The sequence below is a fragment of the Gallinula chloropus genome, assembly GCF_964237585.1.
Source record: "Gallinula chloropus genome assembly, chromosome: 3".
In the NCBI taxonomy this organism is placed as follows: Eukaryota; Metazoa; Chordata; class Aves; order Gruiformes; family Rallidae; genus Gallinula; species Gallinula chloropus.
The window spans coordinates 25,207,325-25,229,426 of record NC_140087.1 but is presented as its reverse complement, the minus strand read 5'-3'; the positions used below and the strand labels follow the sequence as shown (position 1 = coordinate 25,229,426).

At 43.2% G+C, this 22,102-nt stretch overlaps 1 protein-coding gene across 1 annotated transcript in view; it reads left to right on the top strand.

Annotated features, from left to right (window-relative positions):
* NHSL1 (NHS like 1) overlaps positions 1-22,102 on the top strand; it is a gene marked incomplete at both ends in the record, with an annotated part of 176,687 nt that overhangs the window by 133,529 nt on the left and 21,056 nt on the right. The window contains 3 exons of the mRNA XM_084262276.1: positions 11,598-11,725; positions 14,816-14,887; positions 19,667-19,859. Of these exons, the coding sequence (XP_084118402.1) occupies positions 11,598-11,725; positions 14,816-14,887; positions 19,667-19,859 (393 nt within the window). The remainder of the gene's footprint in view (positions 1-11,597; positions 11,726-14,815; positions 14,888-19,666; positions 19,860-22,102) is intronic.

Below are 22,102 nucleotides of genomic sequence, written 5' to 3'. Positions count from 1 at the left end.
CTAGGGAGTCTTGAAAATAGGAGACAGAGGAGACAAGTGGGGAGGAAGGGCTGAGGCACTTTGCATGGGGTTGGGATCCCCAAATCAATCCTACCCCCTTGCACTGTTTGCTCTGCTCTGAGGCTGAAGGACTGGTGACATGAGAGTCACTAAGTCAAACAATGTCTTCTGAGCGGCAGGGTCTTCTGTGGACAGTAGCAGAGCTATGAGTTTAGAGGTGTTCAGAGTGGCATTAGTTGTTTGGGTTTTTTTCAGGCAGACCATGGTCCGTGTGGAAAGTGCCACATACTCCGGTGTTTCCTACAGCTTTTTTTGGTCCATGAGGCCAAAAGGTAGAGTGGATTTTGAACCAGAGTAAAGAGGGTAGCACCATAAAACAGCTTCTGTCCCTGACACACTGCACTGACAGATCTGGCTTGTTGCTTTGTGACATAGCTGTTTTGCAAGCACCATTGTCTGAGGAGGTTCCTAAAGTATTATGGTCTTCATCTGGGAGCACAGATACAGTAGCAGTAGTATATAGCAATGATGCAAACATTTGGATAAGAAAAGAATTGGATTGAGACTAATCCTCATTTTGCTAACTGTACTGTACTCTAAAAATGACAAGGAATAAGGCATGAAGCACGAAGATGGGGAAGAGGCACAGCACTGCGATGGTGTTGCTTTGTTTAACTGCTTGGAGCATGTCTGATTGTGCTTGTCTATATTCTGGATGGGTTTGCAGTGTCAACAGTGTATTCACAGGTGTTGGTCCAGTGTCCTAAAGGGAAGCCTAAAGTAATCTTGCAAGCTATGGCGAAAAGAAGGAACAGGAAAAAACTTCCTGCGGCATCTGAATTCTCCTTTGCTTTTGCATTTTTCAAACTGCATGAGAGGCAGAGAGGCGTACATAGCTTGATTTCCACGGGTCAGTTATCTTCTAGTTCCAGGAATTAGCAGTGTAGAGCATTTTGGATTTAAAAAAAATAATTAAATGAGAAGAAGGATGAGCCCCACTGTTGGCTGTTGCCATTTGTCCATGAGCTGGGAGACAACAGGTGTAAAGTGAAGGGACAAAATAACTGTGTTAATGTTAAAGGGCTGACATGGCCAGAGTGAAATAGGGGCGTTTAGGAGGTAGCCAGCTCCTGAAGGGCCTTGTGGACCTTCTCTGTGCACTTCAGGTTTGAGATGAGGAGTGATGTCTTGTTGCACACCGCTGGTTACTACCCGGGCCGTCTGTCTTTTCAGCAGGCAACGAGGTGTCACATCCATACTGAGGGAGGTATACCTGGAAATAGTGGGAGCGCTCCGTGCGCTGACTTCCATGCTCCTTTTCAGACTATAGCTGGGGACTTTCTGCACAACTGCCTGTGCTTTGTGCCTTTTACCCTCAGGGTAGTTGTGTTGATTCAAGCTATGTACATAATGTAGGGCTCGTTGTTCCCATGTCTGCCATGATTCATTTATTATCTCATCTTCAGAAGAGCAGGATTTGGCTCACTATAGCTTCTGTTTAGCTTTGTTGGCCAAATTCAAGGAATGTATTTAAGCAGCAGCAATTGAAACACTTGATTTGTTTTCCAGAAGACATCTGGTTAGCATTGTCAAATAAAACCGGATTTAGGTAGTTACTCATAAAGCCTCTATTATGTCTTGCTGCAAGACCCTCCAGACAGGTATGTGTTTAGCCTTTGTTTTCTCAGTGCATCTGCCAGATCACTGTTCAGATGAGCAATATTAGGGTCAGCCCTACTAGTCGATAATCCTGCTGAGAAGATTATGGACTTAAAATAATCTTATGTTTCATTAAAGAGCTGCAAAATAGGGGGGGAACCACTTCATATTAACAATAGGTCTGGTTCAGGTTCAGAGAGATGGCAAGATGCAAGCTCTAAACCAACTGGAAACCTTAATGAAGTATAAGACCATTAAAAGCTAGGGGTAGACCATATGTTCCAGAAGGAATTTGGAGCTATAAAATATATATATATATATAAAAATTCCCATTATTTTAGTTTCAAAAGCCAAGTTAGACCTGGAGGGCCTGCCCATGTATCCTACCTTTTTTTGCTGTTCCCAAATTCATTTGCAGTACATCTGTTGGTGACTTTGTCCAAGTTCCGTTCTCAACTGTCCTGTTCAATAAGGAATTTTAAAAGCATGTATTCAAATGAAACTAAGTAGAATTTGACCAAGAGCATACACTGCATGTGTTTGAAAGCTGCCCTTGCACTGAAAACTTGAGCTACTCGGAAACGTTGAGGTTCCCTGGTTGTAGGTTGAGTTTCATAGTGCAGTGCTGGGGGCAGAAACATGCAGGCAGGATGGCCATAGACTGACTGCAGGATACACGTGGTGAAAAGTGAAAGCAGTTCCAGTGAAAGGGTTAAAAGAAGGTGAACATTTGTTTCAAAATAAGGCAAATTGTACTATTTTTTTCTTCAGCCAGATGAATGTGTTTTCGTAATGTTTTGCTGTGCGAGTCAGACTCAGCTAAATCTTCCTACTGATAGATTATCAAACCCCACCCATTCCAGACCTGTGCCTTCAGTGGCCAGAAGAAATTTGAACTGGTACTATCTGAGGTGTAGTTTCAGCGCTGGATAAGGCAACTTCTGCCATGGGGAATATCAGACTTTCGGTTGTTTCCCTTTTGTGCTTTTCTTCCTCCTTCCTCTTTTAGATGGGGGAGCTATATGTGCTCGTTTGTGGAATTTTAGATAGCTTCAAGTTTGACAAGACGGCAATCAGAACTGCTGTTGTGCTTTGGTATTCGCTGCATTTGGTTGTCTAAGACAAACATCCATAAAAATGCTAGAGAAAAAATAGGGAGAATGATTTTAATGCCAGCATCAAACATGCAAAAGGAAGCAAACTGTTAAGCTTAAGACATCCTGTTACCAGTAAATGTAGTCATATAGCATGCTTGCAGAAATTTAGATTAACTCTAGACAAACAGTGATAATTATTTTGAGCGCTCCCCAGTGACGGCTTGTTAACAAATATAATTTGTAATGGCTGTTGCATTTTGATGCTATTAGAAGGGTTTTCTGTGTGGCTACATCATGCAGATTGCCTGTGGAATCAAGAGTGGGATTAAATGTACTTGTGTTTTAAAAGCTTCAAGAAAAGAAAGGCATGATCAGATCAGCATCTTTGCATTGACTTAGCCCCACAAAAGGTATTTTCACATTGCAAAGTCCTTTAGTTTGGATCCTTCTTGAAGAGTTGCATCTGATTTAGACTCTTCAACGGTATACTTGCTTTGCTTTAATGTCGCACTTCCGTGTCCCATCCTCATCTTGTATGGTTGAGCCCTGGAGCAGCCTGAAGAAGCCGGTCTGGAAGGGTTTCCAGACTGGTGGGGTTCCCAGCCAGGCTGGGCATCCAGTTACCATGACAGGAGGACACCCTTCCCATCCCAACAAGACAGTGAGCACTTGTGTGTTGGAGGGAATCACATAAATACATGTGGTTGCTTTCAGGAAGATGTCACTAAAGTTATCCATTCCACAGACTTCTCCATTATGGAGTCCATTAGCCCTCCCTTAGGACTGCCTTCATCCTGTGGTGCCCAAGACATCTTTGTTTCTGGGAAAATTGCACACAGCATCTGTCCTTGAAAGCTACCTGTGTGGCTGGGCTAGGCTGTTTATTCAAGAAGGGGAGCACACATAGTAGCATTAAATTCGTCTGATAGACTCATCAGGCAAGAAGGCCTTGCAGTAAATGATTAATTTTTGCCAGTGGTATAAAGACTTGGCACTTCATATGGCACTTCTTTGTGGATGGATTGTGTTGGGTACCAGTGTTTGCTGTCTCCGGGCTTGTCTTTTCTTCTCCTATACATACTGGTAAAAATAAAGATCTGGAAATAGTGACAGAAAACATCTTGGCGGGGAGGGAGAGAGACAACTGGGAAGGTGGTTGGGTTGGCAGAGGCTAATTGAGCTGTTGAGCAGAAGTTTTTACAGCTGGACTGCCATGGTACTATACATCTGTTGAAATTCTTGACCCATTAAACTGGGAGTCTGAACAAAACAGCACACTGGATATATCCGCAGCCGAAGTTCATGAACTTGCTTTCCAGTCAGCATTGGTTACAGTTGGGTTGTTACACAAGTGCATCATTGCTGTGGCTTTACAACATATTTTAAAGCTTTGATATGGAAGCACTGCCCTGCGATAGTCAAGTTCTGCAGATGATATGGGGATTTATACATGTAAAAGAAATGGGATTTGATTCAAGCTGAATGAATTTTTGTGAGGAACATAAAGCGGTAGAGGCAAGCTGTCTGCCTCATATTTAGATCCAGGGACAAAAATAGATGCTACATTGGAATTAAGTTGAGCTGCTTTTTTTGAAGTCATATTTAGCACGAGGGAGATGTTTGTGGAAAATGAGATTGTGTTTGTACAGCTCTGCGTTTATAGAGCCTGTTTCATCCACGTGAAGGGAGCCGTGCACTTTTATCCCCAGTTTACAATGCGGGGCTCATAAAGCGGCGCGGAGAGAAAGGCATTAATTTTGGTTAGCTTTACTAACCGAAGAGACCTTTGAACCAGGACGTCTGTTTTAATTATGGTCCCAGGCGTAATCTTTCTAAACAAGCTCTTTATCTTGAAATGTTACCTCCCTGAAATTCCCCAGTTAACTACGTACTCCAGGGTTACCCTGGTCTTATCCACGGAGCTGGAAGCAGGCAGTGAGGCAGCTGCACCCTTTGAAAGAGGTCTCAGTTTGGGAGATGTGCTCAGAGCATGTTTCAGTACACACCAATACGATCAGTCCTAAACAAAGCGTAACTCTTGCTGTTGTGTTTCAGGTGATAACCTTTTTGCCTGGTGCTCAGAGCACACTGTTAGGAAGTTGGGAGATTTAGCCTGTGCTCACCTCATCCTAATTTAAATTTGCTTCTGCGTGAAAAATATTTCAACTTTCAGGACATTTATTTTAAGCCGCTGTTGGATGAAAAGCATATCATCCTCAGACATAACAATGTTGAATTTCCTGTTACATTATCCTGCCTCTCATGAGAGGGATGCCTGCAGCACTGGACTCAGTGTCAGTCATTGCTGGTGTGGTGAGGACGAGAGTTAAAGCATCTCAGGTTCCTCCTTAGTTGGCGTTACCCTGAAGTGTCCCACTGTATACTCACATGCTGCAGGCACAGTGTAGATACCCACTTCGACTCTGAATTTAGGAGGTGCAGACATGAAATTTAGATTATGTCATGTCTGCCTATAGATGTTAGGTTCTTGGCTGGATCTAACTTGGAGTGGTTTGCTCGTATACAGTGATGCCAGGTTCAGGAGTACAGGTCTCCTGACACACGCACCTGTCTGTCACAAGCCCAGGAGGCTTTAGTTGTCTCAGCGCAACTAGAAAAACAAATGTAAAACATGAATAAAGTAAATAAAAGTGATACGTGGTTATCAATCTGCTTTGAAGCAGAAGGTTCTTTTAAAACAAAAACCTGTGATGCAGTACGTATTTTGGTTATTAAAGTGCAGTGTGACGTATAAAGTAATGGGTCATTTTTAGAGTTTTGCTTTTACAAGACGTGTGTATTGTACTACAGCCTGTCTGGGTTTAGGTGGAATCTTCAAAAGCTACTTGTAAGGCAGTGATTGTAGTTGTGACTTAGGGAGGAGGAATATGGCTCATGGGTATTTACAGAAAAAGAACTTGGCTACAATGCTTGAAGATCTTAAAATATATCTGACCTCGGGGAGTAGAGCGGCTTTCCAGTGATATGTGCAGTGAATGGATAAATGTGCTTTAATATACCAGTCAGCAGATTTATTTCTGTAGTTGACAGTTTAGCTGACTCTTGCAGTTAATAGCCTCTCGCTAGTACTAACAAAAAAAAGAGTCCCACTCTACAAAATACAAGTTACAACATGAAGGGCTGTGCCAAGAAGTCACCCTGACTTTAGCTGAGATAATTTTTCAAGCACACAGATGCAGCTGTCAGCTCGTCGCTTGTCCCTTCTCACTGACAAGGAGACAACAGGGGATGGTGCACAGGCAGCTGAAGCCTGTGCTTGGTCTTTCCCCCTTCTCCCTCTGCACTGGGGAGTTTCTGTTCAGGCAGCTTTGGGCAGCTCTGCTTCTCTGGGAAGCTACCCTTGCTCCGGCAGGCATTTGCTTCTCATAGAATCACAGAATGCTCTGGGGTTGGAAGGAACCCCAAGGATCATAGAGCTCCAACCCCCCTGCCACAGGCAGGGCCACCAACCTTTAGGCCGGGATCTACACAAGGCTGCCCAGGGCCCCATCCAACCTGGCCTTGAACACCTCCAGGGATGGGGCATCCACCACCTTTCTGAGCAGCCTGGTTTTAGTGATTGGTCTTAAGTTCCAAGCGCCGTTCTTGGGTACGAGGCAAATTCAGATGTTTCTGGGACATTTATCTTTTCAGCCCTTCATTGTTCGGCCCATCCGTTGGGATGGCCACGTACACCAAGCAGGTCGGAGCTATTTCGATGCCTGAATGACCTTCGTGCCAAGTTTCTGAAGTGTGTACTTGTGAATATTGTGATAGTTTAATTATTTTACCAGCATCTTTACTGGTTACTGAGAACTATTCAGAAACACAGAAAAGTGGATTTAAAAAATATATTAAACACTTCAAAACACGCTTGTGAGACCATGTCTGAGTGTGTACGTGTGGATGTAGACAGCTACGGAGCTTAAGTCCTGATCCTGCAAAGGTCACGTGAGCAGTGTTTACTTACACGGATAATCTCGTTAGGACTAATTTAATGAGTGATGGCAGCACGTTCAGGCCTGAGGCATGGAGGGCCGACTGGTCCAGGGTGGTGGCACAAAGCTGTGGCTTGGCGCTACTGCTGTGGCCGCACCCTGGGGACACATCCCAGGCTCCAGTGGGGTGCAGCCCTGAAAATCAGCACCTGGAACTTTTCTCCCTGCAGCCAGGTCAATATGGGGCACCCCAAACGCAGCAGGCAGAAGAAGAGTTTTATGAGGGAGCCTGTGAAAAAATGGTAATTCTTGCACTGTTCCTTTATAATTCAAAAAATAAAATAAAATGGAAAACTGAAAGTGACCACAAATCCTATCTCCCTCTGACTGGTTCTGCTGTTGGCAGCATGATGCATTTTCCTTCATACAAACTTTTGGGATAACTGTGACTAATTTGAGTAGTAGAAGCTCACCAGGCACAAAATGTTCCCCAAAGTGTGTTAAAGTTGGAGAGGGAAGGAGCCAAGGTACCTCTGTCCCCTCCCAGCAAATCCAGCCTGCCTTCTGTCAGGGAGCAGTGCAGTGTGTAAGCCTGGTGGAGCAGACAAGGTAAATGTTAATCCTGGTAAAAGCATGTCAGACAAATTACTGAGGTATCAGTGCTGCGCCTTCTGTTCGCTCCAGTGAGTTGTGGCTCAAATTATCATGTAAGAATATGTTTTCAGGTTGCTGATCACCTCTGCGTGCGAGATTTCTTACCAGCTCAGGATCAAATGCAATTATGTGTGAGTTCCTCATATAAAATGGAGAGGAGGCCTGGGTTGAGAGGTCTTGGAGGTATTTTCATACACTTGGCCTGATTGCCTGTCACAGGGGCCATAAGGTTTTACAGGGAGATAATAGGTTATTCACAGCAGAGCTGAAAACAGTGCCCATGGCTCAAAACCTCTGGTGCAGAACCGAACTCGGCTCGGTTGAGCCCTTGCTCCTGGGCTTGGTGCTGCCAGTACCCTTGTGTTCCCCACTTATTTAGCGGGAGGAAAGAGGGAGAGCAGGGTGATGCCTCACCTGTCGTTGACGAGAAGCACGTTCTCAGCATGCTTCTGCCTGATGCCAGGATTTAGCAAACCCTGTGCAAGTGCAATCCCAAGCAGACATATGAGTGGTTTGGTATATGGCAGTGACTTGTACATAACCAGGCACTGACAGCTCTAACACACTTTCTTCCATTGTGCAGCTTCTCAACATCTTATCTACTCTGTTCTAACAACTGTGGAAGTAGTGAGGGGACCTTTAAAAGGCTTTTGACCACATCTCCCACACACCTTTTCCATGCTTAACTAAAACCAGCCTGTTGACAGCAAAATTCGACTTCAGGCAAAATTTGCTTCTCTAGGAAAGGTTTAACTTGTACCACAGAAGTGAGGATAAATGACAATATAATCTGACTACAGTCATTTTTAAGCAGTGCTTGTAATACAGGGGAGGTTTTGAAATTCAATGTACTGTTAGTATAGAAGGATGAGAACGAATCTGTGGTTATACATAGCCATAAAAGTACTTGCGGGGTAGGAGCAGATGCCGAGCAGCACCCCTATGCACTCAGCCCCAGAAGCAGTTGGGGGATGAAGAGGAGGTCCTTCCAGCCTTCATGTCGTGACACCTCCCAGTGCAGCCATGGATCACAATTGCCAAGGCAGTGGCTTTTTCCTGCTCCTCCTGGGCAAATGGCCAGCCTTGGTGTAAACAAAACTGGGCACAAAAATACTTCGGATTGGATACATGCAAGATTATGACTTTGAGCTTGCTCTGTGTGCGCCACAGAGTTAAAGTGGCAGGTGCATCTTCAGGAGTGGATGTTGGTCATGCCTGATGCAGTCTCCTGTGACTGGAATTGGGGACTTGATGATCCTTATGGGTCCCTTCCAACTCAGTATATTCTGTGATTGTATGGTTTTGTCTGTTGGATACCATGTGTAATGGCAGACCTGCCGCTGTGTCCAACCGAGAGTGAGTATGTCACTGGCTCAGCTAGCACTAACATATTCTTCTTAAAGCTGAATATTTTTACTAGCTGGAACTGGTGGCATCTTTCTGTTCTCTAGTGATCTTCAGTGCAGACACCTCTGAAATAACACGTATAGTATAACTCAAAGAACTTTGTGTCTTACTCAGTGTATCGTGCTCCTCTCTGGAGTTGTGTGAATAGGTCAAGGTGTTGATCCTCTGGGAAAAAGGGAGCATATCTGAGTATTTTCTGGAGTATTTCTAGCTTGCTTCATCAGGATTTTTTATATTAAAGAAACCCTTTTATCTGTGAAAGACAAACCTGATTGTTCACGGAAGATGATGGGCACCTTTAATAATAATGAAGGGATGGGGGGATGGTGGGGGTGGGCCTCCAGCTGGAACTGTTTTTAAACAGAAGGTGCCCCCCTTGGTTTGGCAGCGACAGTGGCTTCAGTCCGGTGCAGTGAATGACCCTGTGTTGTACTTCTGAGCTGTTGCAATGAGGAGTAAAAGATACCTGCTTAAAGCCCCTGCTGAGGTTTGTTGGCCTCAGGTGCTGCCCGCAGTTACTGGGGACAAGTCACCCCTTTGTTGGTGTGGTTCACCCGGCAGTTTGTAGCACTTGGCTTCTTCAGCAGCGTCACTGCAGTAGCTTCTGGTGCTACATGGATCTTATCTTGTGGAAAAATGGAGGTTTCGAGCTTGATAAACTGACAGGTTTTTATTGTCAGTCCATATACTGAACCTTGTGGACTTGAGACTTTCACTGTTGACTTCCTTAGGGTTCTGGACCTCTTCTGCATTTTATGAAGTGCACTGTTCATCATCTTCGTCTCCTTGGTTGGGAGAGTAAGTCAAGCAGATATGAACAGAGGGTGTGTCTGTCATGCTCCATAAGAGGCTATCACCCTTGGGGCATGCTGTGGTGCCTGATGTTGGAGAGTTGCAGAAGTGGCCAGGCAGGACCCTGGGCCTTATCCCAAGAACAGAGGAAAAAAACCTGCATTTGTACTTACCACTTAGGTTATCCCCATGTTTGTTAGTGGCGACTAGTGACTGATCTGAAGGTAAAACTTGCAGTGCCCAAGTTGACAGCATACCATAGCGTGTTATCCCACGCTACAAGTTGATGCAAGTCCTTGGGCTTCAGCCCACTCATGACAGTTGATTTGTAGCTCAAACTGACAAAGAGCCCATCAGGGTGCTCACATTTGTGAGCGTTATGTGCTGGATCTGCTGGGTGCAGTGCCAGATTTGGAAGGGCGGTGGAGGAATTTGTTTTACTGTGGTTGCTGGCAGTCATTTTTCACCCTCCCCCCCTCCTAAAGTACAGCAGCTGTTTGCCAGATGTGTGCAGTGTCAGTATGCTCACACGTGTGAAACAGGTAAACGGGGTTATTGACCTTCTGTTCCTGAGATGTCGTAATTGATCTGCATCTCCAAACCTGCCACACCACCCTTGGTCCTTGAATTGTGAGAGAAGTGACAGGTTCATGCTGTACCACCCTTTTGGACCCCATATGGAAACATGGGATAGGCCAGGGCGTACATCTGGCTCTGATGGACATGGTGGGTTGTCAGATTGTGGGCTTGCCTTATCAATGTGCACATGCAAGGCATCTCATGTGGATTAAATCTTTGTAGAGCTGTGGTTGCTCTAGCTCGGCTGGTTAAACTATCAGCATGGAGTCCTCTATACCTCAATCTCAGAAGCATCTGAGTGTAACAGAGGAAATGAATGCTGGAGTTGCAAATTGTAACTCTCCTTAACAGTTTGCCAGGCAAAAGCCTCTATGAAAGCTTGTCCTCCGTATAAACATTGCATGTTTCCCATTTTAAGGGGTATTAAAGAGATCAAGATAGGGAGACAAACAGCACAATCACAGAAAGTCTGTCCCCCACAAGTGATGCTAAAAACGCGTTGTGTCATGACAGTGCCCATGTACTGTGCAGAAATTTCAGTTCCTTAGACCGAAATGTACCAAACAATTTTATTTTTGCTTTCCTCATCTTTCAACAGATTCAGATATCTGTCTCTGGAAATGGAAGGCTAACAGTTTGACTGGGCTGATGAGTTTGGTTGCTGCATCTTGAACATTTAATTTTTCCTTATGCTCTGGCGTCTGTTATTCTTTAGCACAATCACACTGAATATCAAATAGGAGGTGGGAAGATGGTTGTGGAAAACTTGGGTGTGGGGGGAAGAGATGCTGGCCGTTTTGACCATTTGGAACAAGGATGCACATTTACTCTGAATTCTTTCCGAACTTTGAAAACTCTTCAGTGTTAAACTGTACATGCTCTGCGGTGACATGAGATTTTAAGATGCCTGTGATTTGCATTCCTGTCTCTAAACTGACAATAAATGGACTCTTCCGCAGGCAGGAAAGACAAGACAAGTGGTCAGTGCCAAAGTTACTTAGCAGATGGTGCATGAGTAGTGAGCAACATAATCATTTCTAGTGTAAGGCACATAATGGATGTCTACCGGCCTGGCAAATGAGACCCCTGGTGTTACTCACATGCTTCCGTCTCCCATCCTGCAAGATGCTGCCATCTGTCAAGACACCGAGCCAGGCCTTACTTAGATAGATAGATAAATCCATTTCCCCCTTCTTTCCATCTCTTGCCATCTCTGGGATGAGTAAAAAGCCTTGTATGTATATATGCTGTGTGTGGGCATGCGCATATACTGCGTGTGAGGGAGGGGAAAGTGCAGATGGAAATCTCAGAAATGCACCTGTGGGTTCTGTTCCTTGGGACAGACGATGTGAATGTGTGGTGAACAGTTCCAGGGAAATACTGTGCACTTTTTAAAGTGTGCTGTACACAGAGCGCAGGCATTAAGAGCTCTCACCGTGAATTGATTTCCTCTTTCTCTCTCTTTCGGCAGAGTGTGACAAGCTGCGGCGGGATGGGTACCGGAGCTCGCAGTATTATTCTCAGGGGCCTACCTTCTCCTCGTCCTCCAGTGCAATCTGTGGAAGTTACCAGGATGATTATGAAGAAATCGAACAAAAGGTAACCAATGGCGGGGAGGCAGAGTGCTGGAAAGAATACATGCTGGTGCAGTTGAATTGCCTGCCATAACATTGTTCAAACCTGGGAGGAATGTCGGAAGATCACAAAGATGTGTATTCGTTTGAATTACAGTGATAGTAGGTCATCTGTCTTCTGTAGTCTCTTTAGAATCCCAGTTCTACCTATGCATTTATGTAAAGTTCCCACCGGCTCAGTAAAGGTGTGAGAGCCAGGCATTTGCTGATGGTGAGAAGACCCCAGCAAGGGCAGCTTAGCAAGGGAATCTGCTAAGTGTTTACATTGGCGCAGCAGGAAGAGCTGTTAGCCCAGCCATCAGTGGGCTCCCACTGAAACAGCTACCTGCGCACACATTGAATTGCTAAAACAGGCATTTAACCAGTTTTGTCCTCCTGTACCACAACTATTGCATAAAGCATCCAGAAGAATGAAGAATCACAGCTTGCTTTCAGTTTGATTCGGGGTTTTCATCTTGATATGCCCACATCTCAACTCCACACAAGCTTAGCTTAGAGTCTAGAAATGAATTGAGCAAAGAGAGAGAGAAGGGACGGCTGAGCAAAGATCCTAAGAAAGTCATCAAGAGGTATTGTTATATATACATCAATTTACATACACTTAATGACAGAACTAGTAGGTTGCATTTAGTGTTCTGAAGAAGAAATGAAACTTTGCACCTCTGTCATGGCCTCACCCTGTTGCACCTGCGGGCTCTGAGAGAGAAGCTACCTTTGATGCTGTGGGAAAGGACAGTGCTGCTGGGGTACAGTGCATCAAGATGCACTGAAGCCTGGCTGTCCAAACCTGAAACACTGGAGCTCCTGGGACTTTCAAGGTAAATAATTCTGAGAATCTCTGCCACAAGCTGTTGCTCAGAGAGAGGGAGGGTATCCATGATTATAACACAGTTTTAATTTCTTTGAATCGTTACTAAACCATATGTGCCTCTGTAGCACAGACCAAATAACTCTCTCTATACAAAGGGTGCGAATCCTGAGAACTCACCTTACGGGTGCAGTGTTTTCAGTTCTGTCTTCCATGGTTTTCAATCACTTCACAAAAGGTGGTGTGGAAATTGTACAGTCCCTCTCCCAGGTGGTGATAGCATTATGGCCGTGCACTGGCAGGGAATGTTGGAGCATCTTGTTGAGCTGTGTGTGGTATGTACTGGCAGCGAGCAGAGAATGTAAAGCACGCTCTCACTGTGGGATGCGGTATCATGGTAATTTGCAAAACCCTGCAGAAATCAGTGGAATGACAATTTCCACCAGGGAATTTGTTTATTGTTATTAATGCCAGCCCATATATATATATATATATATGCGCATCCATATATGTTATCAGCTGGTCTTAGCCAGTGCTGTGCAGCGTACGTCCATCTGCATGTGTTTAATGTTACATGTAGAAAATAAAAATACATTTTTCTTTAACAATTTGAATGAGGGCATCTAAACATGGGTGAGGCCACTTAGAGACTTGGAGCTGTCATCCTTATCTCAGTTAAGGGTGTTTCAGAGTGTTAACATAAGGTGTTACTAACAATTTCTGTGCATTCTGAAAAATAAATCGTGCAACTAATTATGCTTCAAGGATAGAATGGCACTTTCCTTTCAAATTGGACTAGATTCCTTTAAATATTTTTAGCTGAAAGGATAATTCAGAGCTGTGGAGAAAGACAGTTGCCAAATTCACAGTCTTGGATGTTGCTAGTTATCTCAGAACCTTAACCTTAACCCTGCCATTCTTGCTTGCAGCTCAGAAAGACATTAATACCTCATAAACTGTAGTACAATTCACCGTTCATGTTGCACAGCTCTGTGTTTTGTGGTGTCCTTTGGCCAGTATCTTGGTTTAATTGGCTTTTTTTTTTTTTGTAACAGCCTAAAATTTTACTCTTCTTTTTTAAAAAAATGAATGCTTACTACAACAAATCTCTGAACTTGAATTATAATCCCACTGGTAAAGTGCCAAGAAATTCTAATAAGTTATGCCTTCAGCAAGTCGTATTTCAGCTGTCAGAAGAGTACCTCAGTAACAGCGTGGAACTGGGGTCACCAAAATCCCATGATTCAAGACGTGAACTCGTTAGCACCACATGAAAGCTTTGTAGCTTTGTTGTCTATTCAAAGCAAAAAAAGCCAACATTTAAATTCTGTACGTGCGGTACTTAATAGTTGAAATTTGAGAACAGCAGAATAATGATGGATGAATAGCTATTTACTGTTTGGAAATTTGCTTCTAAGTTGACATAATTGCCACTTTGTAGGAAAACTGTCTTGCTGCGTGGTGATTTCAAAAAGAAAACCATATTTCCCTACTCTCCAATCTGCTTTAAAAAAAAAAAAATTAAAATAGCCAGATACTCTGCTTTGTTTGTCTTTGCTGCAGACATAGTATGAAACCATGAGTAGGGGATGCAAGAGGAGACCTCGATCCACAAACATTTTCAGGTTTTGTGGAGGTGGGTGTCTGTCACCAGAGGGAAATACTCATACCACAAAGCACATTGTTCAGAGGGAGTCTTAGAAAATGTCTAAGATAAGCAGAACATTGCTATTCCAAAGGAAAACTGCTAGGGATAAGCAGGCAAGTTAGCCCAACTCAAATACAAGCAAACAAAATTGGAAAACACAAAAAGCTGAAGGCTCTTGAGTGGTAGTTGGTATAAAATGAAGTCCTTGGAACTACCCTTCTGTTCTTAATGTTGATTCTTATAAGTTACATTAATGGAGCACAGGCCAAGCTCCATTGTAGTGCTGATCCTAATTGTGTTTGTTAGAGATTAAATTGGTTTATCTGGATTTTACATCTCGGTACTGTGACCATCCTTTCTCATCTCTCACATACCACTGTTGGTGATGCGACTTGGGAGCTGAGCTATTCCTGTCCTGCGGTGCTGCTCTGTTTTCCCAGTGTCAAAGATACATTGAGATGTTTTCAAACTCTGGTTCCTCTGGAATGTGTAGATTATGTATAACAAATGTATTTGTCTTCTGTGCGTTTTTGTCTCATTCTTTTTTCTTTCCCTTTTTATCACTCATTCTCTTTGTTTCTTTTTGTCTTGCTCAACAGTCTAGTCTGTTAGACTGCATCTCTCAGTCTTGCATTAGCACCTGCTGTAACTTGGTTCCATGGAGCAACAAGGTACCTTGCCCACGAGTGGGACCATCCAGCTGCCGTATCTGCAGCTTGATGTTACTTGTAGTGTTTAGCATATGCAATCCTAATCTGCTCTTAGTCTGCTTCTGTTTTCTGTCATAAATAAATAAATAAAGCTGAACTGCTTAATAGAAGAATGCCATGCCAGGTTCATTTCCTTTATTTTTCCTTATGACTCCTTTCTATCTGCAATCCAATATCCTCTATTTACTTGGTTTGTTTAATTTTTTAATTCCTTTTTGTCTATAAACATTTGCCTCCTTTCAAACCCCTCCCCCAGTGAACATTGTGTTTTATTTAACTGGCTGCTTCGTTGGTTTAGTTAGCCAAGGAAAACCTTTATTAATTTGGAGTCATGTATTTTTCTTGAATTATGAATGTTAGCTACAGAAAGTACTTGCTCCAGGCATGCAGTATATCATGTCTTTATTCCACCTATGTAAATGGTTGTGTGCCAAAAACTTGTGGTATTTTTTTCCCCAGGTCCTGTCATTTGTCTTAGGAATTTTGCCTTGATACAGTCTCTTAAGCTTCGGGTGCAAAAACATTTATTTTGCTTATTCATGGGGAAAAAGAGTGTGGCTTTGCCACTGTGCTCAGTCACACTGCTAATTGTCTCTTCCAGCATCTGCGAGAGACTGTTCAGTATCTTAAGTGGAAACAAATGCATTAACTGGATTGGCTTGAGGGACGTGAGGGGGACATCTAATCCAAAATTGTGCTTGTTGTTAAGAGCATCTTGAAGCAGTTGGGCACTCCAGTGTGTGGGTGGGAACGCCAGAGAGCCCTGCGGCATGGGCCCTGGCAGAACTGGAGGTCCTTCTAGGTGGTGGTGCCCTCAGCTGGCCTCTCTGCAGCAGTTGCATAGGGATGCTCTTGGTACCTACTGCTTCGCTGCCTTTTTTAATACTGCTCAATTTACTGGGTTGAAACAGCAGTTTAAGGCATAAAATGGCAAAGCATGAGTAAACGAGCACTCAAACTCTTTGAACAAACCAAAGAGGTTAATTCTTCACTCAGGCTGTGCAATTGCTGTGAGAGTTGTAGATGCCGATAGAATATCCAGGGGAAGGTGTCCCCTGTATGCATCCTCGGATTTAATTGCACCTGTGTGGTGGTGTATAGCTGTTGTCGTGGGGCAGATGCTAGGTAGGCTTTCAGGGCTCTGGACCGGTGCACTACAGCTCTTCTGTAGTTGCAACAAGGAAGAAGAAAGGAACATTTCTGCAGTGCTGGTTAAGGTGATAACTTGCTTCGTGGTGAATACTTTCTGCCAACAAAAAATTAAGATCTTTTCCTTACTAGGGCAGTGAAGGCTGCATCGAGTGAAGTGGCCGAGTTGAGTAGTGCAACTGAAGATGTGTTCTGAGAAGTAATACAAGGGAATATTCTGTGAAAACTGGGGGACTGGACTTGGTCTGGAGGACACCAAATAGAGTGAGACGTGACCACTTAAGTCTAGAATAATTATGTGGCAGTGTTCCATAGCACAGTGTGAAACCCCACAGGTTGAACCGGGCACATAAAGTGACTTTCTCAATTGACCAAGAAAGGGGAGTTTAAATTTTGGGGGATTGAGGCTTTTTTTCCTACTACTGTTTGTCTTGATCCCTTTACATTGGGTAAAAGGTCACCTGAAGCCATCAAACCTAGAAAAGGCTGGAGAAGAAATAGGATGTTGGCAAATAGTAATAGACAGCTGAATTGGTATGGCTCCTGTCCACAGCGCAGGGGGGGTTATGTTTGTTTGTTTGTTTGTTTCAATGTTGTGGGTTTTCTTCTGGCAGATTATAATTTTAGAAGTGATTGCAGTAGACTGAGGTAAAATACAACTAGAAATTCCTTTGCTGAAAGGTAAAATTTGTATGGATTGAATTTTCCTCCTGGATATCCCATCTTTTTTCAGACTGTGCAATATAAGTCACTGGAATAGAAAAAGATTTAAGAGCAAACAGGATATTTTAGGCACAGTGTGCTGCAAGATAGACAGCACATACTCACTTGTCATCTGGGACCTCTCAAATAGAGTGGATGTGCAGAGATAGTGAAAGCCTTTTGTTGCCTCTCAGTGGCTGAGGAGGCTGGGGACAGTGTGTCAACAAGGCAGTGGCAAGGCTCTGGCTTGCTGAGCAATATAGCTTGTCTATAGGGTATTTATAGGCCATTTATCTCCTGGCTTCTCATTTCTATTCCCATTTGAAAGTTCACACTTTTTCTCTAATTTGTGTTCATGGCAACACTGCAAGATCCAAGGCTGTTGCTTTTACATCTCATCCCATCCCACTTTTCCCTCTTCCCTTGTCCATTAAAAAGGATGAATTCCAACAGATTTTCCTCAGATGGAGTCTTAACATCCCACTGCAAAGAAAATTTTGCCATTTAAGTCTAGTAATAAAGTTAGGAATCAGAGATGCTGACAGGTGCTTTCTATTCTATTATGAACATAGGGTTTATGATCAGCATTGCAAAGCAGGTACATAATCTCTAACTACTGCCTAGCCCAGTTCTACTTCTTGTATAACAGATCTTACATGAGAAGACTTTCCTGTTACACAGCACCAATTCACTGCACCTTCCAGCAAGCTTTTCTCTGTTGTAAATTTGGGAATGTTTGCTAAAAATGTGTAAATCCCTATTTTTCCCCCTGATAATAGAAGTAAATACTTACAATGTGAAGAAAGCTGAAACATGGGCTGCTCTTTTCCTCTGTGTTCAGTAAAGCTGTGTGTGGCTTTTCATGTCTGTTAAAAGTTGCTTCAGATCACAAGACTAAATACACCACTGATGTGAGTACTTTGAAAGAAAAAACCATAAGCAGACAATTGTCGTGTTTATCCATGAACCTTGGAAAGGGTACCTGCAGATGAAACGTGAACGTTTCTTCTGACACCCAAAACCACCCACAACTTTTTTACTGAATTGTTTTGTAGAAGTACATGCCGCTGTCCTGTGGCAGAAAATCTTTCTCACTGACAAAGTGCTTTGACCTCAACTACACGATTGGGTTTTCAATTGCTTTTCATTTGTTACATGTTCACTGGGCTGATTCATTTCTACCCATCTTCCTCCATCTGCCCCCAATTTTCTCAACTTTTAGTTCTGCAAAATTTGCAATTCTTATTCTTTTTCTTTGATAACTAGGCTTTCTTTGTAGTAGATGCTTCAGTTTTTCTATCTGATACTATGTTCTGCAACAGAAAAGGGGTCCTTCTTGGTTTGGCTAATTTCCCTGAAGAGGAAGGGTGTCTTTGTTACTGGTATGTCTGCCACTTGACATATTGGAGTAGCCTCTGGTGACTGCTGTATGACAGCTGAGACCTGGCACTGCAGTACAGGCCAAGCATGACACATATTGATGCTGACAATCTCAACCAAGCAGGGTATCTGAACGTCGCTGGAGCTCATCCTCACCCCCACACAAACTGCAAAGCCAGGCAGGAGGTGTCCCTGTTGGTGCCCCAATTCAGGCAAAGAAAAGCTCTTTGTAGGACAGGGAAAGTGATATTTCTTTGCCTTGACCCCTGGTTACTCCTTTTTAAGTGCACACTCACATGCCTGCTGAGATGCTGGGCTAGCACCCCCTTGCCAGTTCCTTACAAACCCTCTTGCTCCCTCAGCTGTTTTCAAAACTAATTGGGGAAGAAGCATCGCCTGGGGGCAGCTATCCCTTCTGCAGTGGCATTTCTCTCCCCAGTTGCTTGAGTTAATGAAGGTTTTTATGAATTTGAGTGATTTGAGGTGAGAAAGGCATTATGTCTGTGTGTAAACACGTATGTGTGCCTGCACTGTATGCAAGTGTAATGTATATGTAAACACACTTATAAAAAAGATAAGCATTCACATGATGTTTTTTGTAGAAAAGGTTTTAGAGCCTTTTAAAAACAATGTAGGCCCGAAAAAGCTGTGTCCTCTGAGGAGCTTGTGTTGAAAGAATTGCTGGGGCTTTCTGTAATGACAACAGATTTGCTCCCCGAAAAAGGAAATGGCCTTTTTTGCTTACAGATTTGTCTGGTGGAAGGATTTGCACAAGCTGTTGCAACTTCTTTTTCTGGTGCAGAAAGTTTTTCGTTTCACTGGTCGGTTGGAGTTTTCCTAAGAGAAACACCAGTCATGGAGATGAAATCTCTGCTTTGATAAGGAACGACGTTTAAAATTACCATTCTGTGGCTATGAATATTGCTTACTGCTTCACCCCTGAAAAATGGGCAAAACAAACCCCTTGGCTAGGGCCTGAGTTTATCCAGCTCCAGAGTTATTTCTGTCAACTCACTGATCCGTGGCCGATGATTTTGTAGAGTGCACCAGCTGGTTCTTCTGAGCTCTCCCAAAATCTCTCTTTGTAACAGGCTTCTTTCACAGACCTTGTGCATCTTTGCAGCCTGGTACAGCTGAAGCAAAGCTGTGCTCAAATCACATCTTAAGGGAAGGCAAACTGCGGTGCAGTGAGAGGGGTTAATGACGCCAGGGACAGTGTCAGTGTGTAAGATAATTAGTTACTCTGCTTTGCAGTGCTCTTTTCTTTCTCACTGGTATGTATTCTTTAGACTTATCAGATGTCTTGGATATGTACAATGCAGGCATTTCATTGTAGGTTGGTTGTGTGTTTCTTTATCACTCTTTAGGTAGGTCAAAGTGTGGTATTTATGAGAGCGCGTTTTGCTTCGCAAGCAGTCGTGCTGACTGCAGCTGCAATGCCGTAGTGTTACCGTGGTCTTACCTTTTCTTTTAGTAAACTCACATTGTTGCATGTATTTCTATTTGTAGTGTCCTGTCTCTTCCCCAGAAGAAGAAAAGCTTATTACCATCAAAAGGCCTAAAACTCCAGTTTCAAATGAGTTATCAGATATCAACACCCAAACCAACTGGACTAAGTCACTCCCACTGCCAACGCCAGAAGAGAAAATGCGACAACAAGCACAGGCAGTCCAAACAGATGTGGTTCCTATTAATGTGACTGGTAGGCTTTTAATTTCAGTAGTTATATTACACTGGTGTGGGAGGGAAGGGATAAAAGGGAATCCTTTTTAGTCTTTTGATAGTCACATATTTGATGCATGGATTTTAAATGACTTACGGCACCTTTACGTGTAAATTGTGGTTTGTGTTTAATAGTCTGTCTCTGAATTTAAGGAGAAAACCTTAAAATGATTGTTAATGAAGACAGTCTACACAATGTGGGCTTGAAAAAGCATTAGATATTCATGAGATACAAGAAGAGGATTGATAAATAGCAGTTTTGCTGTGGATTGTACTAAAGATGTAGTGTTTTTTGCAATGCTAATGATATTACAGGATTTTCTTCTAGAAATTTTATGAAAGGACTATCAGGGACTTTGCCAAAGACTAAATGTTGCAAAAATCAAGCAACCCCCCCCCGGGGTCTTATTTTTATTAGCAACAGGAAGTTCAGGTGCCAAGGAGGGTAGGGTAAGAACAGCAAAAGTGGCTGTGTCTTTGAGTAAGACTCAGTAAAACAGGCCATGTATGTGTCTGCTTTTATTTGGTATGAACTGTGTATTAACTCCTCGGCTTTACAGTTGCAAAACTCCCACTCTGTGGAAGTTAAATTATGTCAAAGCCTAATGTTGAATAGATACTCTTGTTGTGTGTAAATAGAATTTCTGTGAAAGATTGAATTATCACTTTGATTTAATAATCCTTCTTTTTCTTCACAGTATCAAGATTGTCTATTGTTAGCTAATTCAAATAACTGACCGTTTGCCTGCCAAACCCAGGATGATGCTCAATATCCAATTTATTGCATGTGCCATATGGCGCGCTCTGACTCCACGCTCACTCTTACAATCAATAGCATGCAATGTTTGGTTTTGTTTTGAAAGCAAATTAGGTGTTCTCTTTCCCTGCATGACTACCAATAATTTTTCCACCTATGTTTGTATAAATCAGTATTTTTAATAGTATTGTTTAATAGTGTTTAAATATTTAAATAGTGTAAGAGAAGTACTTCTGTTGCAAGCATGAGAGATCTGAGAAATCAACCAGAAAAGTTTCAATACATAAACAGCAGGAAATATTTGAAATAAATACGCAGACAGCAGAGAATTGCAAACACCCCACCTCTGGAAAATTAATAGAAGGAAAGTAAATGCAATGCTGAAACGTTACTAGGCCAGTTGGCATTATCTAGGGAATGTCAGATACAGGTGCAGAAGGCTGGGGTACAGGAACAACGGGTAATCTGACATAATCGGTAAGCTTGAGCAGGGTTTAGATACTGTGGGAGCAGGAACGGGGTATACTTACAGAAAGAGTAATCTGCTCTTCGATTTAATGACCCTATGAACTGAAAATATATGAGGGAAGGAAAAACAGATGGAAAGAAAAATGAGTCGAGAGAGATCAAATAACCCTCATAGTCTTAATTTGGTGTCACCAGGAACGTTACTGAGTTTAGACAGATTACACTTGTGACCTCAGCCAGCTTAATTCAACTGGTGTAGCCAACCTTGTGTCCACTGAACTGTTTGGCTTGCACTCAGCAAACTCAGTGGTTTCCGAGTTTTCTGACAAAAATGGTGCACATGAGAACATTGCACCTCACCTTTCTGGGGTGTGCTGCCAGGCATTTAATCCCTTATAAATGTTGGTATCAGAAGGGATGGAAAAGGAGGGCAGTAAAGGAAAGCTGCTGTTGTGGTATGTGCACCAGCCTCTGGGATCCACCATTTCCTTTCCCTTGGAATAACTACATTACTACAGCGAAACAAGGCGACAGTAACAGACTACGAGCCACACGCAGCACACACAAAACGAGCTGCGGGCCTTGTTCCTCTTAAAAAAGTCACAATCTGCTCCCCGCCTCTGCCCTCCCACACACCACGTAATTTTATTTTGTGAAGTTCCTTATGTTCCTGCACGAGGCAGGGAAAAAACCGACCCAAGATTGTATGCTGCTTGTTCAATGAACACGCCGTGGAATAAACCATCGACGCTTTGTGTTTGGATTTGGCTTTTTCCTCCTCGTTTGCTCTTTTTCTCACTCTCCCAGAAGAGAGGTCAAAAAACCCTTCCATTTTATTACTCCTGGCATGAAATAAAAAAAGGTTAACCTCTGAAGAGGCTGCTGGCAATTGACAGCATTTTCAGCAGCGCATTAGTAATGATTCTGCTACAGTGGCCTCTCACGTGGCTGTGCAGTAAATACTCCGCCAGCTCAGCTTTCGGGGCTCTTTGGTGAAC